At 35.7% G+C, this 20,570-nt stretch overlaps 1 protein-coding gene across 2 annotated transcripts in view; it reads right to left on the bottom strand.

The window, feature by feature from the left end:
* The window catches only part of LOC128982836 (CD63 antigen-like), a 113,362-nt gene that overhangs the window by 40,628 nt on the left and 52,164 nt on the right, over positions 1-20,570 (bottom strand). For both annotated transcript variants that reach the window (XM_054401866.1, XM_054401865.1), the window contains one exon: positions 11,327-11,497. In XM_054401866.1, the coding sequence (XP_054257841.1) occupies positions 11,327-11,497 (171 nt within the window). The remainder of the gene's footprint in view (positions 1-11,326; positions 11,498-20,570) is intronic.

The following is a 20,570-nucleotide window of genomic DNA, read 5'->3' on the forward strand; positions in this document are numbered from 1 at the left end:
CATCGCCTTTTTCTAGTGAACTTCGTAATTCGCCTTAAAATTATGAAAACAATTTTATGGCAATCAAAAGAACTGAGGACTCCCAAATCCAGAACACCTAACTTCTCTCAATACAAGGAAAAACTTAAACTAGTTCAGAACTTGTAAATGCGTTGCTACACTTGCACCTCTTCTACAATCAAAATCTGTCTCCAGTGGCATTGAATATTAACCTTAACAGATTTTTTATTCTTCATAATACTTGCCTGTAAATTTTCCTAGATGTTAATTTGTTCGTTTATGCCTATTACGTATTAATTCGACTTTTACCATTATATATTTTTAACACCTTTTTACTGAAAATTATTGTATTATTGTAGTTTTTCTTTATTTTGATTGTTCTAGTAATTATTATTTTCCTCATAATTCCACGCATATTTATGTCGTATGCTTATTTTTATTCATGCAGATTTTTTAATATGGTTAATTGTACATATTTAAAGTTTCCTATTTATGTAAAATTTTAAGAACTATTTTGGAAATTGTCCTAGCAATTCTTATGATCTTCATAAGAAATATTTATCCAGAAATATTTATTTATTTTATATGCTTATTTTTATTCATGTTAATCTGTTGTTGATAGTTAATTTTGGTAAATTAAAGTTACCTATTTATGTCATATAATAAAAAAAAACAATTTGGTAGATTTTTAACAAATATAAATTGTACTATTAAATGTGATATACTGTAGCTAATGAAAGTTTGAACACTTTTAGGGCTACGATTTAAATGTATGCTTTTAACGTAACCTTTTACATGTATATCGATAGTTTTATTTATTTTATTTGTGATGATGTTGCTACGCCATTAATCTTTTTAATTTGATGTTCATTTCATTTTTCATCATTCATAAGTTTGACCATTTCCTTTATTTACAACTCAACATTGTGCCTGCAATTATGCATCTTACATGCGTTATTATTTTTTACTTTTAATCTTTCTTGTTTAGACTTTGTACATTTTAAATATAAATATGTTATGTATTTAGATTTAGTCAAGAATGTGTATAGGTATTATTATATATACGCATATTAAAAATAGGGTTTTTTTGGTTATTTTTGAGGGAATATAATAACGTAAATATAGCTTTCTGTTTAAATATTCGTCATTGGTTGTTCGTCTCTTAGAGCGATAGTGCCTATCTCTAAGAGAACTTCTCCATAAAAGAAGTACCCTGTTTCTGGTGGGAACTTTGACGCAGTAACAGGGCTTTGTGACTAATGTCCACCGGCACTAATCTATTTTTATCGTCAATCTTAAAGCAATCTATTTCAACTTGTCGTACGGTGTTAAAATGTTTTCTATTCATTCGTATGCAAACATTTATACGGATACCTTCAGTATGATACAATTTGTATCAATATTATTATTTGTTCAGTTCAACAATATTTGTAATAATACTAATAAAAAAAAATTACAGTCTAAGTGACATTGACAGTAGATTTCAAAACAATAGAATCATATTGTTTATCAAGATTGTTTATAGTTTTTTTTTTTTAGTAGGTATAAATAATATTGTAAGTAAATTGTTTAGGATAGTCAGTTTCCTTATTTAGTTCAGTATTTCAAAAAAAATTATAGTCCAACGTTTATTCTGCCAGGGCCACTTGTCGGCTTTACACGGGTACCGATGTCATAAACATCGTCCTTCTGCGAAAGGACGGACCCTCCCTTGCCAGTTCTTAGAATGTTTATAATCCCCAATCCAGGGCAAGGGATGTGTCCTTTGTGATTGTATCGACGAGCATCACATTGTTCAGTTCGCAAAGCTCTATAGGACGTGAGAGACTAATCCTTCCACGTATATTATAAGTCATTAGTTTTCATTCAATAATAATAACTAAATTTTAGTGTGTCCGAACTATACCTATAATAATTCTTTTGAGATTGGCGTAATTAACATGTCGAAATAGTTAATATTTTCGCGATCAGGAGGCGTAAAATTGTATTTCATATGATATAAACTAATTTAACTAATTCTATTACTTTATAATACTGGAAATTTCACTTGTAAACTTTTATTTAATGCTTTTACATTTTACCTTTGCTTCTTTAGTTAAAATATAAGTGGACGATTTCTTGGCGAACGAAAATAACGGTTTTAGGATTTATTTGTGTAAATAACTATTATGTACGTAAGTAATTATGTAAATGTGAATAACTATGTTAAAGTAAGGTCATATTAATTTTTGATAATTATGTTTTATTGCACACTTTTAAATTAGATGGTTGTCATTATTTAAGCAATTAAATGTTTATTGTTTGTAATAAAAACATTTTTCGTAATCGATAAATTGTGTCTCTTTGTGATATTGTTTAACTATTAAGTCCAATAATTAACCATAACCGAGCACTTATCGGCCCCGTTATTGTAATAACATAATACGTCATATTAAAGTATATACTTTCATTATTCAATAGCAAATGTCGTGGTTACTGTATAAGTTAGCGTGTCGGTAACGCAGTGCGGTTTGAGACAACGTACTGCGTTTAACCCACGACAGTGCTGCGAGCCGCGGACGGCCCGCGCAATACATCGTGCAGGCCCATCTAAAAACTCCCACGGTTTTATACACGCGGCTGCCTATCTCGTTAGAACTTAGGTTTGTAGACAGGATAAATATGGATCGTCGTAGGTATAATAAGCCTACTGCAGATGAAATTGCAGGCGTCTTCAATTCATCTGAAGGCGAACCTCCAATGAATTTATTCCAAACAGGGAAGCCTTTATTTATCCTCATTAACCACAAGACCAAAGCTACCTTAGTAAACCAGTATTTATTCACAAACAATGATATGTTTGCTGCCTTTTCATGTTAAACCACTGGAGTGATTCAAATTATTTATTGAAAATGACATCAACAAAAGCAAGCAAAGAAGAACAACAAACTGGTTTTTACACAAAAGATATGGTGTAGGGATGCCTATTCTGACACATAGATAATGTTATTCTGAGTTTGTTTAAATACCGGTATTGTAAAAAGTTCTTTTACATTTGAGCTTTTTAGGGACTTATGTCCCTACAGGCCACTAGTTGGTTATAAATACGGCCCTATTATTATGCAACCAATTTTGACTGCGCCTTCACACAATCCACGAGGACAGTTAATGCAACCCGCATGACTGATGACAATTCTTTTACTTAGGTTGGTAGATAATTTATATCGATCGGTCAAGTAATAGTGTTAGTTTAGCTGTTGTAAACTACTTGAACTATAGGTTTAAACAAATGTTCATCTTAAAAAAACTTATTTTAATTCTCATATAAATATTGTTATGATAGGGGACCCGTGTGGCTGAGCCTGTCACACTATCACGTTGGGCCCGTGTGCCGGTAAAATTTACCAAAAATCCCGGTCAAGGCTCACGGGCCATCCTAGCTCACAGGCCCCCCGGCACCAAGCTCAATCTGCTCTCGTCCTTGAAAAGTTGACAGTTGATGTTCCTCGTTCATCCATTTCATCTAAAGTCACTCAACTCACTCAACAGTATAACCTGGCTGATCCTTCCTTTCACATTCCGAGTCGTATTGATCTTATCATTGGAAATGCAATTTTCCCTCAACTTCTCACTCAAAACCAATTTTCACTTGGGCCTAACTTACCTACTGCTTTAGGAACTCGCTTCGGTTTTGTACTTATGGGTAGGCCTACCGCTCCTTGCTCCCTCACAAACCCGGTGATTACCAATAACACACCTGCCACTTCACTCAATGTTTGTTTACTCTCAAAAAGTGACATTGAATTACACGCTTCCTTACAACACTTTTGGGTGCAAGAAGAACACCCTACATCACCCAGTCTAACCCATGAAGAGGCACTGTGTGACCAACACTTCAGAAAAACTGTTACTCGTGATGAAAATGGACGTTACATTGTTCGTTTCCCTTTCAAAGACTCTTCAGATAATTTTCTAGGTGATTCCAAGCCAGCTGCTGAAACATGTTTATGCTATGGAACGGAAGATTCGTTCAAATGATCAGTTTTCACAACTCTATCATGACTTTATGAATGAATACCAAACATTAGGTCACAAGTCAAAACTAACAGATGACGATCATATTCAATCACAACCCCATTACTATCTTCCACATCATGGTATCTTAAAGGAGAGTAGTAGTACTACCAAACTACGAACAGTTTTTGATTCCAGTTGTAAGTCCAGTATGGGTTCATCACTCAATGACATTCTTTTGACTGGCCCTAAGCTACAGAACAACATTAACATTTGTGACTTACTCATCCAATTTCAACGTCACAATATTGTATTTTGTTGTGACATTCACCAAATGTACCGCCAGATAATTATTCACCCCGATCATTGAAACTTTCAGTTGATTCTTTGGCGTCAAGATCAACAACACCCAATTGATACTTTCAAATTGAGTACCGTTACATATGGCGTGAACAGTTCTCCTTACTTAGCCATTCGGACACTTCATCAGCTAGCCATCGATGAGGGACGTAAGTATCCTATTGCTGCACAAGCTTTGCAAAACCATACGTATGTTGACGACATTATCATGGGGGCAGAAACTACAGAAGAAGCGCTCAATCTTCAATCTCAACTCATTGACCTATTGAAACTCGGATGTTTTGAATTGAGAAAATGGGTTTCAAATTCTCAAGAACTATTGACTTCTATTCCTCAATCACATCATGAAACTCCAAAGTTCCTCCAAAACTCTGATGATCCCCATTTCAACGTATTAGGACTTCAGTGGTCTCCCACTACTGACACATTTTCCTATAAGCATGACATTTCTACATCTGATAAGTTACCAACGAAACGGACAGTTCTGAGCACTATCTCCCAAATATTTGATCCCTGTGGATTTTTAGTTCCATTCATTATGTTAGCAAAATGTTTCATGCAGTTGCTGTGGACAAGAGGTTTAACTTGGGATACTCCGCTCCCAACGGAATTTCATTCTCAGTGGAAGTCAGTTTATAATGAAATCCAATTCCTTCATCGAATATCTATACCTTGGTCTTTTAATCTTGCAACAAGCTGCAAACTAGAACTACATGGACACTGCTACAAAATTATTAATGGCAAAAAGCAGAGTTGCACCATTAAAAAAGATTACCATACCAAGATTAGAATTATGTGCAGCCCACTTACTGTCTCAATTGGTTACACACATTCGCTCTATATTTTCTGACGTATTCAACTCTCAAAACACATACTTATGGTCTGATTCTACAATAGCCCTGACATGGATCAAGAACTTGTACCAACGGAATCTTGGAAACAAGTAAAATCAGAACACAACCCGGCAGATTGTGCTTCACGTGGTCTACCACTATCATCTCTAATCAATCACGAATCCTGGTGGCAAGGTCCCACCTGGCTCTCTCTGCCTCATGAACAATGGCCAACCTTGGAGTGGCCCCTCGCAAGAGTAACGAAACTATTCCCCGGCAAGGATGATATTGTACGAGTTGTAGAAGTAAAAACCGCAACGAGCTGTTGTAGAAGGCCTGTAACTAAACTCTGTGTTTTACCCCTGGACTAACTAACTGTTGAAGTGAGGACACTTCAAGGCCGGGAGTATGTTCAGTTCTTTCACATAATATTTTTTTTTAGCCTGTTTAGAATTAATTAGAACAGCTGATGATTTTAAAAGGATTCATAATATTGTACAAATAAACATTATTCCTTTCTGTTCTCCTTGTTAACATGGTTTACTAATTTTTTTTCTCTCTTAATGTTTCATTAATTCACTCAAACACTCTACATAAGCTTCATTTTGATGTGCCATGCCTATATTTTTATTTAGTAAATTGCCTTAACCGTTTACATAAAATTTGATTGTATCACTTTAATAATATAATAGATACTAGTGTACATGTTGCTCGAATTCGAGCGATTGCAAAGTATTACAGGAGTTATTTCAAAACGAATAACAGTCACATTTACAATGAGTTTAAAATCGTCCACTCAAAGATTACCCATCTAACTAGCAGGCTAACTCAGACCACATTTATCTTCGTTATTGATAAACCGAAAGCATTCTGGCCGGTTTTCTCCTTTTCAAAATGCCTCGCTGTACAGGCAACACAGGTCATTGCTAGAGGGCCAATTGAGAACGAAAAGTCGTTTTGGGGTAGTGTTAGAGCGCATTTGTAACCTAATAGTTGATATTGTCCAGGGTCAGGTGCTGACTGTGATGAGTTACGCGCCACTGTTCTGTAGCTGCGGTCGTTATCACGATTACGCCTCCTGTCTATGTTTCGTTGTCATCGCGTCGGAGGCAATAAAAAAAAAAATAGATAGCATACACTCTTATAGACTACTGTTGTAACTAGTATCTCATTAGCAGCATTCAACATTTTTATCAGATATTCATTAGGGTTGAGCATTTAATAAGTTACTCAGATAGAGTCTCTGGCGTTAAAAAAAAAACAACAAATAAACAAATTATAGCTACACAAAACAACGATAAATGCACAAATTTAAGTTACAATCATGCTAACACGATCCGTCATAGCGACACAAAACAACGATAAATACATAAATTTAAGATACAACCATCCTATCACGATCCGTCTTGGAGGTTATGTTTTCACAAACTCTAATAGTAAATAAATGTACTCAGTGCTTTTCATTGAATTGAAAAATAAATAACAGCAATTAACCTAATAGTTAATTAAACTTCTACCTAATTAAACTTCTACAGACCACCCTCAGGTAATGTTTCTTTATTTCTGGATAAACTGCATGATGTATTCTATCACAGGTTCTGCCAATACTAGCAACAAACTAAAAACTGTCAACAAATACAGGTATTTATTTATCTCAAGGCTGGCTACAGACGTTGACTGTGACACAGTTAATAAATATATAAGTGATGAAATTAGTGGTGATTATAAAGTCACACAAATGAGGAACAGATTCCCAGGCTATCGAACATTTAAGGTAGGGGTTCCTGCTCACTTGTGGGACAAAATATATTTGCCTGAGTTCTGGCCTACTGGGGCATATATAAATGCCTTCAGGTTTGCTAAAAAAGCAACAAGCACTGTTAAGCACCAGGAAAATTTTTTAGAAACTCCCCCCGACTCTGTAGATTTAACGTAGAGTCTGAAGTGTCAGATAACTCTGACACACAACTCTCTTCGCATAACAAAGCGATTGGGAACTCCTCTAACATTTGCTTGCCCCAGTCATCTAATAAAACACTATCTAGGTCAGCTAAAAAATTAAACATCCTCCTGTGGAATATTCAATCTATTACCAACAAACTAGATTATCTACGATTGCTTGGGTATGACAGTAGTGTGGATGTGATTTGTTTGACTGAACACTGGGTCTCGCAAAATGATATTAATAGCTTAAGCCTAAGAGGCTACTTAGTTGCAACCTCTTTTGCTAGATCAATGTCTAAACATGGTGGGTCTGCTATACTTGTAAAAGAGAACCTAGACTTTATAATTTACGATAAGTTAAATTTGAGTATATTAGTGGAAGAACTCACGTTTGAAGCCTCAGCGGTGTACATCGTTAAGTACAAAACAGTGATTGTAAACTTCTACAGACCACCCTCAGGTAATGTTTCTTTATTTCTGGATAAACTGCATGATGTATTCTCAACTATGCATGGTGTGAAACTTGACTTCTTTTGCACAGGTGATTTTAACATAGACTTCCTGTCTGACAGCATTGAAGTCCGGGAACTTAAAAACCTAATATCTAGTTTTGGTCTTCACACTGCAATTAATGAAATCACTAGGCCTAATGTTGCAGCTGGAAGTGTAAACAAAGGTACCTGCTTGGACAATATTGTGACCTCAGTACACCCAGATAGATGGGAAGCCTCAGTTATACACACTCCTGTCTCAGATCATAATGCGGCCTTTCTGTCAATGAACATTGAGTCATATTCTAAATCTAATCCAATTTCTTTACCGAGAAAAGTTACTAGGAAATTAAATCCTCAGAATTCTTTAACATTTTTATCTAACCTTGGCCAGTTGAATTGGTTTGAACTGTATGACCATAGCCTAGACTTAAATGCTAAATTCAAAGTGTTTTTTGACAAACTGTTGTGGGCCTTAAATAGTTCGATTCCTTTGAAAACTGTCGGTTCTAACAACAAACCTAACAAAAGGTGGTATCATCAAGGACTTGTAAAAATGAAAAATGAGCTGGACCGGCTATATTTTTTGTTTTGTAATGCAGGGACTGCTGAAATTAAAACTAAGTACAACTCATTAAAGTTGCAGTACCGCAAAGAAATCAAGAAAGCCAAACTTGACCATAACAACAGTTTATTGCAAAACTCTAGTAATATTTCTAAAACATCCTGGTCAATCATTAATGAATTAAGCAACTGTAACAGTAAGCCTTTGTCTATTCCTGACTGCCTAACTGCCGATGGACTGAACTCTTACTTTGTCGACTGTGTTGAAAACCTGAGAAGTAATGTTCCCGCCTCTTCTAATGGTCCTGAGCAATATCTAAGTAATTTGACATCTTGCAACGTTCTTCCGACTATTGAGGACAACAATGCTTTTAGGCTTGAACTATTTACTGTAGAAGAGGTGTATGCAGCCATCAACAGTCTTAACAATAGCTCTTGTTTAGATATTTACGGAATTAATGTCCCCATCTTGAAGTTAGCTTCTAGTTACATAAGTGAAGTTTTGACATACCTATTTAATCTCTGTATAACTCAAGGTTGCTACCCAAACAAGTTCAAGATTTCTAAGGTTATACCAGTCCATAAAAAGGGGCCTAAAAATGTTATTGCTAACTATAGGCCTATATCTATTATCCCTGCAGTGTCGAAGGTCTTGGAACATCTCGTACATCGTAGATTTTCTCAGTATCTTGAGGATAGTAACCTTTTAGCAAGTAGTCAGTTTGGCTTTAGGCCCAAACACAGCACTGTCCAAGCAACCCAGGCACTGATATCAAATTGCTTTCAAAGTTTAGAGGCCAAAAGTGGCATAGTGTTTAGATCGTACGACATGTCTAAGGCCTTTGACACAGTGGCTCATGATCTCCTTGTGGATAAGCTTTCTTGCTATAACCTTGATGCAGTTTTGGTTAAGTTCTTTCAATCTTATCTAAGTGACAGATGGCAAAAAGTCTATCTAAACGGCACTTATTCTAGCCCTGTTCGAGTGCCCCACGGAGTGCCCCAAGGCTCTATATTGGGCCCTACCCTGTTTATACTGTATATAAATGACTTACCTTGTAATATTAATGACTTATCTGTAAAAAGCTTTCTTTTTGCTGATGACTTGGCCTTGTGTGTACGGGGTAACTCTTTGAATGACGTTACAGATACATTGGATACAAAATCTGCTGTTATTAATGACTGGTGTAATGCAAACAAGTTATGTCTTAATGCTGATAAGACTCAAGACCTAACTATTAGTCTTAGCAGTAATGGTAATGATGTAAACACTCTGAAGTTTTTGGGTTTTCACTTGCAGTCAAACTTGAAGTGGTTTTCACATGTAGATTTTGTAGCTTCTAAGATTGTAAAAGGCATATTTATGATAAGAGCACTTAGATCCACTGTTTCAGTTGATGTCCTTATTTGTATATATTATGGCCACATTCATAGCTATTTGTCCTATGGTACCTCACTGTGGGCCAACAGTTTTTATGCTAACAGGTTGCTCTTTACTTTACAAAAGAAGGCGGTGAGGTTAATTTGTAGTGTGAATAGAAGAACACATTGTAAGCCCCTTTTTGTGGGTCTTAACATTCTCACATTTCCATCTTTGTATGTTTTGGCAAGTTTGTTATATGTAAAAGAAAACATTTCTCACTTTGAAAAGATATCTGATGTGCACAACTACTGTACTAGATCAAAAGATAATCTGTCTACACTAAGGCATAAGTATACAGCCACTCAAAATAGTTTTGAGTACCAAGGTGTTAAAATGTACAATTTCTTGCCTGCATCCATCAAAAACCTGTGTGTTTTAAAATTCAAACATGCTATAAAAACTACTCTAACCCAGGCTTGCCTGTATAAACATGAAGAGTACTTTGGTTTAGAGTTTTAGATATTTTAGTTGCCAGAGCCATCTTGATTGTTTTGTTTTTATTTTGACGATTGTCATGAACTTTGTACATAGTTTTAACGACAATAAATCATTTCATTTCATTTCATTTCATTTCATTTCAAATATACAGCTGATTAAAATGTTAACAATTATGATCTCCATAAGGATAACATGGGAACTTTAACAGCCACTGGGGCAGAGCCCAAGAGACTTTTTCAAAAATGTAAGGCCAGTTTGCAAATCTACGCGACACGCTCTTTCCAATGAGACGTTAATGGATAAAATCGGTTAAGAAATGGCGGAGGAGTTCAACCGTCAAAGTTTCATGTAGCGTATTAATTATATAGATTAGGGGTCTTAGGTTGGTGACAGCCATATTTAATTTATTTCGGGTTGATTAAAAAATAATGACCGTCGGGCATCAGATCAAAATCGGGTGGTTTTTGAATGAATGATTTAAAATATAGTAATTGATGTACCAAAATTGGTTAATACAAAATCTGTAACCGCAGCCGGATTGTAAGGGTCTTCTGTGGTCACTGTAAAATCGTGGACATCTGCGACGGGCGCGGAGAGATCGTGAACATCTTCTACGTTCATAGTAAACGTCATGTGCTATCGCAGTGAAATCATGAACCGTGGAAAAAAACGCTTCTTCTGCTATGGCTGCGGAGAAATAGTTAGCATCTTGCGCAGGTGCTGAGACTCAATCTTCGTCTCCTCCGATTGCGGCGAAATCGTGAACGTCTTATGTGGCCGCGGAGGAATAGTGAACATCTTGCGCGATCGCGGAGACATAATCTTTGTCTCCTCCAATCACGGCGGAACCATGAACGTCTCATGTGGCCGCCGAGGAATTAAGTTAACTTCTTGCGTGAGCATGGAGACATAATCTTCTATCTCCTTTGGTCATGACGAAATCCTGAAGATCTTCCGAGTTTGGGGACATGATCTTTGACTCCCGCGATCACAATAAAATCCTGGATATATTCCGTGATCGCGGATGAATAGTTACAATTCCTACGTTAACGGCAAAATAGTAAAGGTTTTTGTGGTCACGCAGATTTCATCAATGCGATTGCAACGAAACAGATTTTCGGTGAAGTAAATTTATCAAGAAAGAAATTTGAGGCCCCTTCCTAGGCCGAGGACCCCGGCAAACGCAGTGTCCGCTGTTAGGGAAATACAGCCTTGAGTTAATTGATAAAATTGTTTAATGAATCAAGTAATCAATTAAAGCAACTATCAGACATGTGTACCTTCCTCTGCATGGTGTCCCATGCAGACTGGTCAGTGCGGGATTGAGTGTAGTTGCCCATGGAACGGTTTAGAGTTCCTCGCATTGCAGAAGCAAACTCATCCTTGGCCACAGATGCTGCGATTCCCACAGCCAACTCAACAATAAATATCACCATCAGCAATACAGCAAACTAAAACATATAATTTTGCTAGTTCAATATTTCTTTTCCTTCTAAATTTCCTCTAATATTTCAAATTTATGGAATAAAAGGTCCAGATAAGTCTTTGTAACTACTGTGTCAATATTCAACACAAACAGTTTGCTTACTGTTGGGCTGTGTATGGGACTATACAGTGGGTTTCACTTGTATGTCAATCTATTCTGTCTTTACAACTAAAAACATTACAACTACACAAACTAATGGAAACAGTAACGTTTTTTCCATAGAGGTTGACGGCTTCTTTTAGCCTTGCATTTGCCCGTCCACATAGACTATTATTGGCCCGTGTGAAACGTATCCAGCAAAGCAAGGGGTGAGCCGGTACAGTACAAAGGTGAACTGTACTGATAAAATGTCTGCGGCAGTTTAGGATCCGAACACACGACATCGCTGCCTTGGGCCCGAAGTCCGTGACGCTATACTGACTGAGCCACCGACTCACCACATTCCATTAACCAAAATACAGGGAATTAGGCAGCTGTGGATAACCTATTTTTCTATTTAACTAATAAATTTAAAGGCTATTTTGGTTAAAAGAGATCTACAATTCTCATTCTTAAACTTTATTTAAGTTACTCTCATCTTAAAATCTACAACTGTATTAAAAAAATGTATTTCTTAAAATATTCAATGGTTTTCTGAACTTAACGATAAGTAAATAAAAGATACATTTAATAACACTTAGCCTAAAACATATATTTACACTTATTCTGTTAACTTACAAGACTGTAAATATAGGTGCATAAAAGATGGTAGTGGTGATCCATTTCGATTGGACACCCCATCATCATCAGACCCAATAGGCCATTCAACTTTACGTCCACCTGTTTATGTACGTCTGTTACCCATGTACTGCTAGCTCCTGTTGCCTAGCTACTTATCCTATTTTTATTGTAGCTAGATTTTAATAAAAAGTATTAAAAGTATTAATGTATTAAGCTTTAATTACCCACGCATGAAATAAGCTATTACCGTAGGTTTAATGGTAAGACCTAAATCAGGGACAGATTTCCTTTTAGCAAATTTCCCCATAGGTAAGTAGTTATTACCGTAGGTGACACAATTGTGCTGATTGTGGTGTTTATCTGACAATCTTCACTGACGTAATAGTTCAGATGATAAAACATAATACATTGGAAGGATTGGGAGTTCAGGGCAGTACAATTCCTTATACAATAAAACAATCTCACATTGTTACAAAGAGAGCTCAGTTGGCCTCTCTGTGGCACACTTTTCAACATTTATCATCTGATGTTATCTCTGATATGATGTTTCAACTACCTGAGTATGGAAACAATAAGAATCATTCACACATACTGCACCAAGATAAATACTGTCAAACACAAGAAATATGGCAAATCCCCAGAAAAGTGACTAGTAAAAAGAATAATTGTAGTTATAGTAGGCCTATATCCTTAAACAACAGCTACAACTTACTTTCTCAGGAACAACAGAACACCAGGTCCAAGAAGTGAATAATACATTTACTGGAAAGGTTAGGGAGTCTACTAGAGTGATAAATGGTCTGAGCTTTAAAAATACTTTGTATGGAGACCCAGTCCGAGTGGAACTCTTTGCAGATAGCCAAGGAAAAGGACTTCCACAGATTGTTGGCCTGTGCAGTGGTAACCAAGTCTTGGTTAACGGAATGGTTAAGTCTGGTGCTGACATAACACATGTATACAGCCAAGCAGAAAAATGTCCTCTAAAACCTCTCATACTGATAGCTGGGACCAATGATATTATAAAAAAAAACCCACACATAATTTTCAAGGAAATGGAAAGTAAAATTAAAGCTCTGAGTGCCGTAAGGCCAGTCTGTATTACAACAATCCCACCTCGTTTTGATCTGCAGCCCAGCAACAACATTCACTACGACATAGCTTTGTCAAACAATTACATCCGAGAAATTGTAGCACGAATGGAAAACGTTAAGCTTATTGATTTGGACTATTTTCAGAGAGATTGTTTTTCCCGGCATGGCCTGCATTTGAACTATAAGGGTAAAAAAAAACTGGCTTTTATGATCATTGACTTTATAAATAATACTGCTAGTAAAAATTCCTGTTTTGATTCAAATGGAAAAAAGTCTAATAAGGGACCTCATCCACATAAGCAGATGCTTAAAAATAAAGATAGGTCATTAAAAACTAGCAACTTCAAGTCCAATCCTGTAAATAATCTTAAGAATTCTATTAAGCCGAATGTTATAAATGTTGTTGAAACCAACATGTGGAATGCCATTGATGTATATAAAAATGATCCATCTGCAGCATTTGCTCACACCATTTCAAGCGACTTAGATCACAACAAAAATATGTCTGCTGGTGTAGCAGTTGTGTTTCGGAAGAAATTTGGTAGGCCTCAATTACAAAACTATGTAAACTCTAAGCTTATGTGCCAGGTTGTGCCCGATGGTGCACCTGTGTACAGTCTGGTTACAAAGCAAGAGTACTGTAATAAACCAACGAAGATTATGATGAAGCATTTAACCAGCTTATTGAAGATTTCCAGAAGAAAAAAATTAAACTGTTGGTTTGTTCTGCTATGGGGTGTGTACGGGACAAGATACGTATGGAGCGCTTTTCTACAAATATTAAAAAGCTGTATGAAATCACCAACGCTACAATATGTGTAGTGTCATATGACCAACCGACGGCTAGAAGACAACTGTGGAATGGACTTCCACACTATCAGTTTTTGGAAAAACTAAAAAACTGTATTGGCAACCATGGTGTAAAACCCTTGTCACCACCTGAGGAATGCAGTCCATCTACAGGGGTTCAGTCACCAACTGAGGGATCTGTGCAGCCTGAGGAGAGCAAACTGGATACCACTAACTACTCCAACACCAACCTACAGCTGTCAAGTCCTGTTACCAAGCCGACCACTCCGCTGAGACCAGCAGACCTGCAGGACCAATCATGTCTACCATTGTCATTTAACATGTCTTCCATGGAGGAATTTCCACCTACCTTCTTCAATACTGCTTGAAAAGGCTCCCGATGATGTAGTGGGTTGTGATCAAAGTGTAGGTGATAATAGTAATTTTTTATTGGAAACCTTAACGCCAGTGAAACATGTCTAGTATTAGAAACCTGTAATAATGATGTTGATTATGGTGTTGTCACCTCTGAGAAATGTGGCAAAAAACCACTCAGAAATACCTTCCAAAATCATATTTGTCAAGATGGGTTAGATATTTTGTTCCTAAATATTCAGGGTTTAAATTTTTCTAAAATGTGTACTTTAGATAGTTTTTTAATTAATTCTAAGATTAATATTATATGTTTATCTGAACATTGGCTTTCTAACAATGGGGTTGATCAAAGCTTTCCAGAAAATTTTTACTGTGCTAGTGCCTTTTGCAGATCTGCACATATCAGAGGAGGCACCACCATATTAGTACATCTATCTATATATCTAATTCCGTAAGCCCAAAATTTTACAATGAAATTGTGAGCGAACGGGAGGACGTAGAAAGCTGGGAGAGGTCTCATTTTAAAGGTCTCAGCATGAAATTTTGGGGAAAAATATTCATTTTTCTTAATTATGCACCAAACTGTCGTTACGGAATAAAATAATTCACATTTAAATAACATGGGAATCTAGGTCATGTGCTTTGTTTACTTTAAAACATGTGGTTTAACTTTATTTAAAGCATATGATATGTAATATGTACTGTAATATGCATACTATTATAAATTTGAAATAGACTTTTCCCTAATTTTAAGGGTCTGGATTGTTTAATGGAGTACGATTTGTTGTGTTAGGTATGTCTGAACAAAGTGTAAAGTTATAAGTGGTTACTGGAGTAGGCAAAGGGGACTTATTTTTCCATGCCGAAAATAAAACTAATATCTATAGATCCTGATATGCCGTTTAAGTTTACAAGTATTCAATTCCCATTGCGATTAGCTTTCAATATTACTTATTATTAAAGCAAAGGACGAGGCCGAACCCGAACAAAAGTTGGCATTTATTTGAAGAAAAAAATAGTGTTTACCCATGGTCAACTTTATGTTAACCAGGTAAGGCGGCCAGATGATGTCAAAATAGTACTAGAATCAAATAAAGACGAAGGAATCAATTAAAATGGATACCATACAACAAAAATGTTGTTTTCAGAGAGATTTTGTTATAAACTAAATACAAAATACAATATTTTTCTGTCATTGTAATTAGCATTTTACAATCTGGAGGAAGACGTTATCTCTATGTGTTTAATCTAAGTGAATTTGTCTATATTCAAAGAGATTTATATATATATTTAATTAATAGTCATGAAGATTATAATTGAAAATGATCATTAGTTGTATTAATGATTAGACAGTTTGTTATAATACCGGATGAACAGTCTTTTGGAACTGTTATTTTAAACAGAGCAGATAACAAAATGCATTATGCAGGCATGTAATAATTATTATACATATTGTATACAAAAATGTTAAACGATCGAGTTGACAAATGGAGATCAACCCAATGGTTCAAGGTTCAACCCATGAGACAAAATATTTATACATATATAGGGGCTATTGCCCCTAAAAGCCACTAGTAATAAGTATAAGTCCAGAATTTTTGATGTTGGTAGGTTTTGCAAGGAATTGACTTTTGAAGCATCAGCTGTTTTTATTGATGAATTAAAATTAATCATAGTATCTTTGTACCACTCTCCTAATGGAAATTCCGATGAGTTTTTAACAATCATGGAAGAGCTTTTACATTTCATATCTAATTGGACTAGTTATAATATAGTGATGGGTGGGGATTTTAATAACAAATTCAACATTCAAAATAAAACTAAAACTGTAACAGAATTACTTAACCTCTTTAAACAATACAATTTTTATTATCTAAATGATAAACCAACAAGAGGGGACAAATGTCTTGACAACGTTTTTGTTTGTAAAAAAGGGCCTCAATTTGTTTTAAAGGTATTTTTGATTTTCCCTACTCTGATCATAGTGGAGTAGTTATTAATTGTTGTCCACCCAGGAAAACTAAACAAACAGTTCCTACAATGACAGAACATGTCCCACAGGCTAAGTTTAGAGCAGACTTACGTAGAATTAATAATTTATGTAATAATTTAGCTTCATATGATTGGCAAGACTTGTTATTAAAACTTGATTATATGGAGTCGGAAACTAAATTTCAATTTGTCTTCAACATATTACTTAATAATTTGAACTATTTTAAGACCCCAGTGAAAAGAAAATATGACAACAAGCCAAATTGTAAAATTAAATTCAAACAAGAATGGTACACAGCTGACTTAGCGTATATTAAGCAAAAACTGTTGAACCTGTATAATTTAAAATGTGGTTTAAATGATTCAAGTAATTGTTATTGTAATTGTAATTGTTCAATGTTGAATATGAAAGATTGAAATTTCAATATAAAAGATCCATAAAAGAAGCCAAACTAATGTATAATGTGTACCTCATAGAAAGTAGCAATAACCAATGTAAAGCAGCATGGGATCTTATAAAGAAAAACAAAGTGTTTTCTGAAAGGCTTCCTTTAACTATTGAGTCTGATGTCCTTAACGACTACTTTATTAACTCTATTGCTGATATTAAACTACTCACGGTACGTTAAACTCAGTACGTTAACTGATATTAAACTCAGATTACGGATAAATACAAAAATGTATCAACCAAATCGCATATGACGTCAAAGCAGAAAACGCCTTCAGCTATTTTTGAGAGTCTTAAAGGAAAATGTTATAGATGTGGTTCTCAAAACCATAGGGCCAATAACTGTGATTTTGCTTCAAAGATATGTAACAAATGCAAGAAACCGGGACACTTAGCCAGAGTATGTTTAGGGTCTACAAGAACAAAAATTCATCAAGCCGAAGAAGAAGACTGTCAAGATCAACAAGATTTTCAAAATAGATAGAAGAAATGGTGACAAAATTATGCTTGATTTATCAGTTGAAGGAAAACCAGTTCAAATGGAACTGGATACAGGTTCTCCTATAAGTACTCTGCCTTACTCTACATTCAAGAAACTTAAGATTAATAGGAAAGTCTTTCATACTCAAGTACAGCTACGAACATACACTCCTGAAGTTTTCAAACCAAAAGGAGTTGTTTTTGTGCATTGTACATACAAGAATCAGGAATTTACAGGCAAACTTTACATCGTGGATGACAACCTTGACGCAATATTTGGTCGCGATTGGTTGCGAGAAGTACAGTTAGACTGGGCTGAACTAAAGGCAGTACAACAATACCAAAAAGTAAGTGGACTCGACAACCTTTTAGAGAAATTCAAGGATGTGTTTCAGCCAGGTATTGGTAAGATTCCGCATTTTGTTTTTCTCGACACGCTCTGCATGATGCAATCATCTCCTCGATATCTTTGTCTTGTCCTTTCCAATAACAAAAACTTCTGGTTAATGCTTTAGTTTTCAATACACCCATGTGTCCAAAGTGTAATTCATTCAAAACAATTTTAGTAAGAGACTTCGGAATCATAACCCTCCATCCCTTGAGGATACAACCTTCATGAAGACTCAGCTCACCATCATGAAATCCAAGTTTCTCAACAGACTGGCCATTTTGTAAAGCGTGTACTATCCTATTCATTTCTGTGTCATGGGAAGTTTCTTTTGCTACCAGTTTATGATCCAAACTCATTTTATTGATTTGACTTGTTAGGTAAACATCAATTTGGCCAATGCAGGTACTATTTTGTGTCTCAGTAGGAAATCTAGAGAGAAAATCAGCGTTTCCATGTTCATTTGATCTTCTGAACTCAATGTTGTAATCAAAGCCTGATAAATAATGAGAATAATTGAACAAGCGAGTTGCAGACATGGATGGAAGATTTTTTTCTGGGTTGAAGATTGTGACTAGTGGTTTGTGGTCGGTTACGAGGGTGAATTTGCGACCGTAACAATAAGTAAAGAACTTTTTAAGGCCCCAAATAATGCCAGTTGCTTCCTTGTCTATCTGACTATATTTTTCTTCAGGCTTCGTCAACGTTCGAGAGGCAAACACAATTGGTTTCTCAGTCCCATCAGGAAAACGGTGTGATATAACAGCGCCTAACCCAACAGGAGATGCGTCTGTTGCTAATACTAGCGGTAGTTCTGGACTGTAGTGGCAAAGAACAGTATCACTGGAGATAACTTTCTTGATTTGTTCAAAACTCTTTTCACATTGTTCATTCCAAACGTATTTGTTCCCTTTCTGTAAAAGTTTATGTAAGGTAGTGGTTTCAGTAGAGTAGCTAGGTCTTTTATGAATCGGGTGTAAATAGTTAACCAAACCTAAAAATGTCCGGAGTTCGCTTACATTCTCAGGTTTTCTTACCTTAGTTAGATAGAGCAGCTACTTTGTCCATACATTTATGTATACCGACCCTTTTCATCAATGACGTGGCCCAAATAATGTATTCTTCTCTGGAGAAACTTGCACTTGTCACGATTGAGTCTTAAACCTTTTTCTCTTAGTTTTCCTAAGACACTTTCCAAACGTAGAAGTAGTTCCTCTTCAGAATTTCCCTAAATGACTATATCGTCAAAGAAGCACTGTATTCCCTCTAGGCCTGCCAACGTCTTGTCCATTGTTTTCTGCCAAATGCCAGGAGCAACTTTAATACCAAACATTAATCTATGAACTCTGTACTGTCCCTTATGCGTGCTTAAAGTTTGGATATTTGCACTATTGTTGTCCATTTCCAAATGAAGGTAAGCGTTTCTTAAATCTAGTGTACAAAATAATTTTCCACCATTCATGTTGACGAATATGTCTTAAATTTTGGGAATAGGGTGATGTTCATTTTGGATCTGCTTGTTTACTGTCACTTTTTAATCCGCGCATATTCTCACATCTCCGTTAGGCTTGACTACTGGAACGATTGGTGTTCCCCACTCAGGTTCTTGAGTTTTCAAAATTATTCCTGCTTCTTGCGGTCAAGTTCTTGTTTGACTTTCAATTTTAATGCGTAAGGCACAGGTCTAGCCTTCATAAACACTGGATGAGTGGATTTCACGGTGGTGAACTGAGTCTTCATGAAGGTTGTATCCTCAAGGGATGGAGGGTTATGATTCCGAAGTCTCTTACTAAAATTGTTTTGAATGAATTACACTTTGGACACATGGGTGTATTGAAAACTAAAGCATTAGCCAGAAGTTTTTGTTATTGGAAAGGACAAGACAAAGATATCGAGGAGATGATTGCATCATGCAGAGCGTGTCGAGAAAAACAAAAAGCACCACAAAAAGAAGTGAACCATCCTTGGATACCAGCTACTAGACCTTGGGAAAGAAATTCACATTGATTTTGCTGGCCCTACAAATGGACTTTACTTCCTGTTAGTCATTGACGCATTTACCAAATGTGTAGAAGTATTACCTACGAAATGTACTACAGCTACTTGGACAGTAAAAGAGTTGCGAAAAATGTTTTCTACTTTTGGATTACCAGATCTTCTTGTGTCAGACAATGGAAGACAGTTTACTTCCTTAGAATTTACCAGCTTCCTTGAACAGTGTGGAATCACACATAAAACAACTGCACCATATCACCCTTCATCTAATGGGCAGGTTGAACGTGTTGAGGATTTTATATAGTATTGCTTTGCTTAATGCTATATAATCAAATATCTTTTTAATGTGTCTTTTAATATCAGCTGCTTGATTATATTTTGTTGTTGTCCTAATATGTTCACACAGTTTGAAGTGTTAATGTTTTAATATCTTTCCTTTTTACACCAATTATTAATAAAGTATTTTATGTATTTTATTCCCTCATTTCATCAGGTTACGGGCCCAGAAGACGTTTTTGATATAATTTATTTTGAATATGTATAAAACTACATTAAAATGAAGAATTCTGGACTGATTGTGTTTGGTAAGATGTCTAGGCTTATGAACAATATTTTGTTACCTAATTTCTTGAACTGAATTTTTATGTTGTTTGACCTAAAATGGAAACTACACAAGAAAACACTAATACAACTCATACTATTACACCTACCTCAAGTAATACAGGATTGTCTAGTATGACAAATATTATAATGGGAGGAA

This window comes from Macrosteles quadrilineatus, unplaced genomic scaffold (assembly GCF_028750875.1).
Source record: "Macrosteles quadrilineatus isolate MER2022 unplaced genomic scaffold, UCM_ALF_1.0 Scaffold_1__1_contigs__length_201487025, whole genome shotgun sequence".
In the NCBI taxonomy this organism is placed as follows: Eukaryota; Metazoa; Arthropoda; class Insecta; order Hemiptera; family Cicadellidae; genus Macrosteles; species Macrosteles quadrilineatus.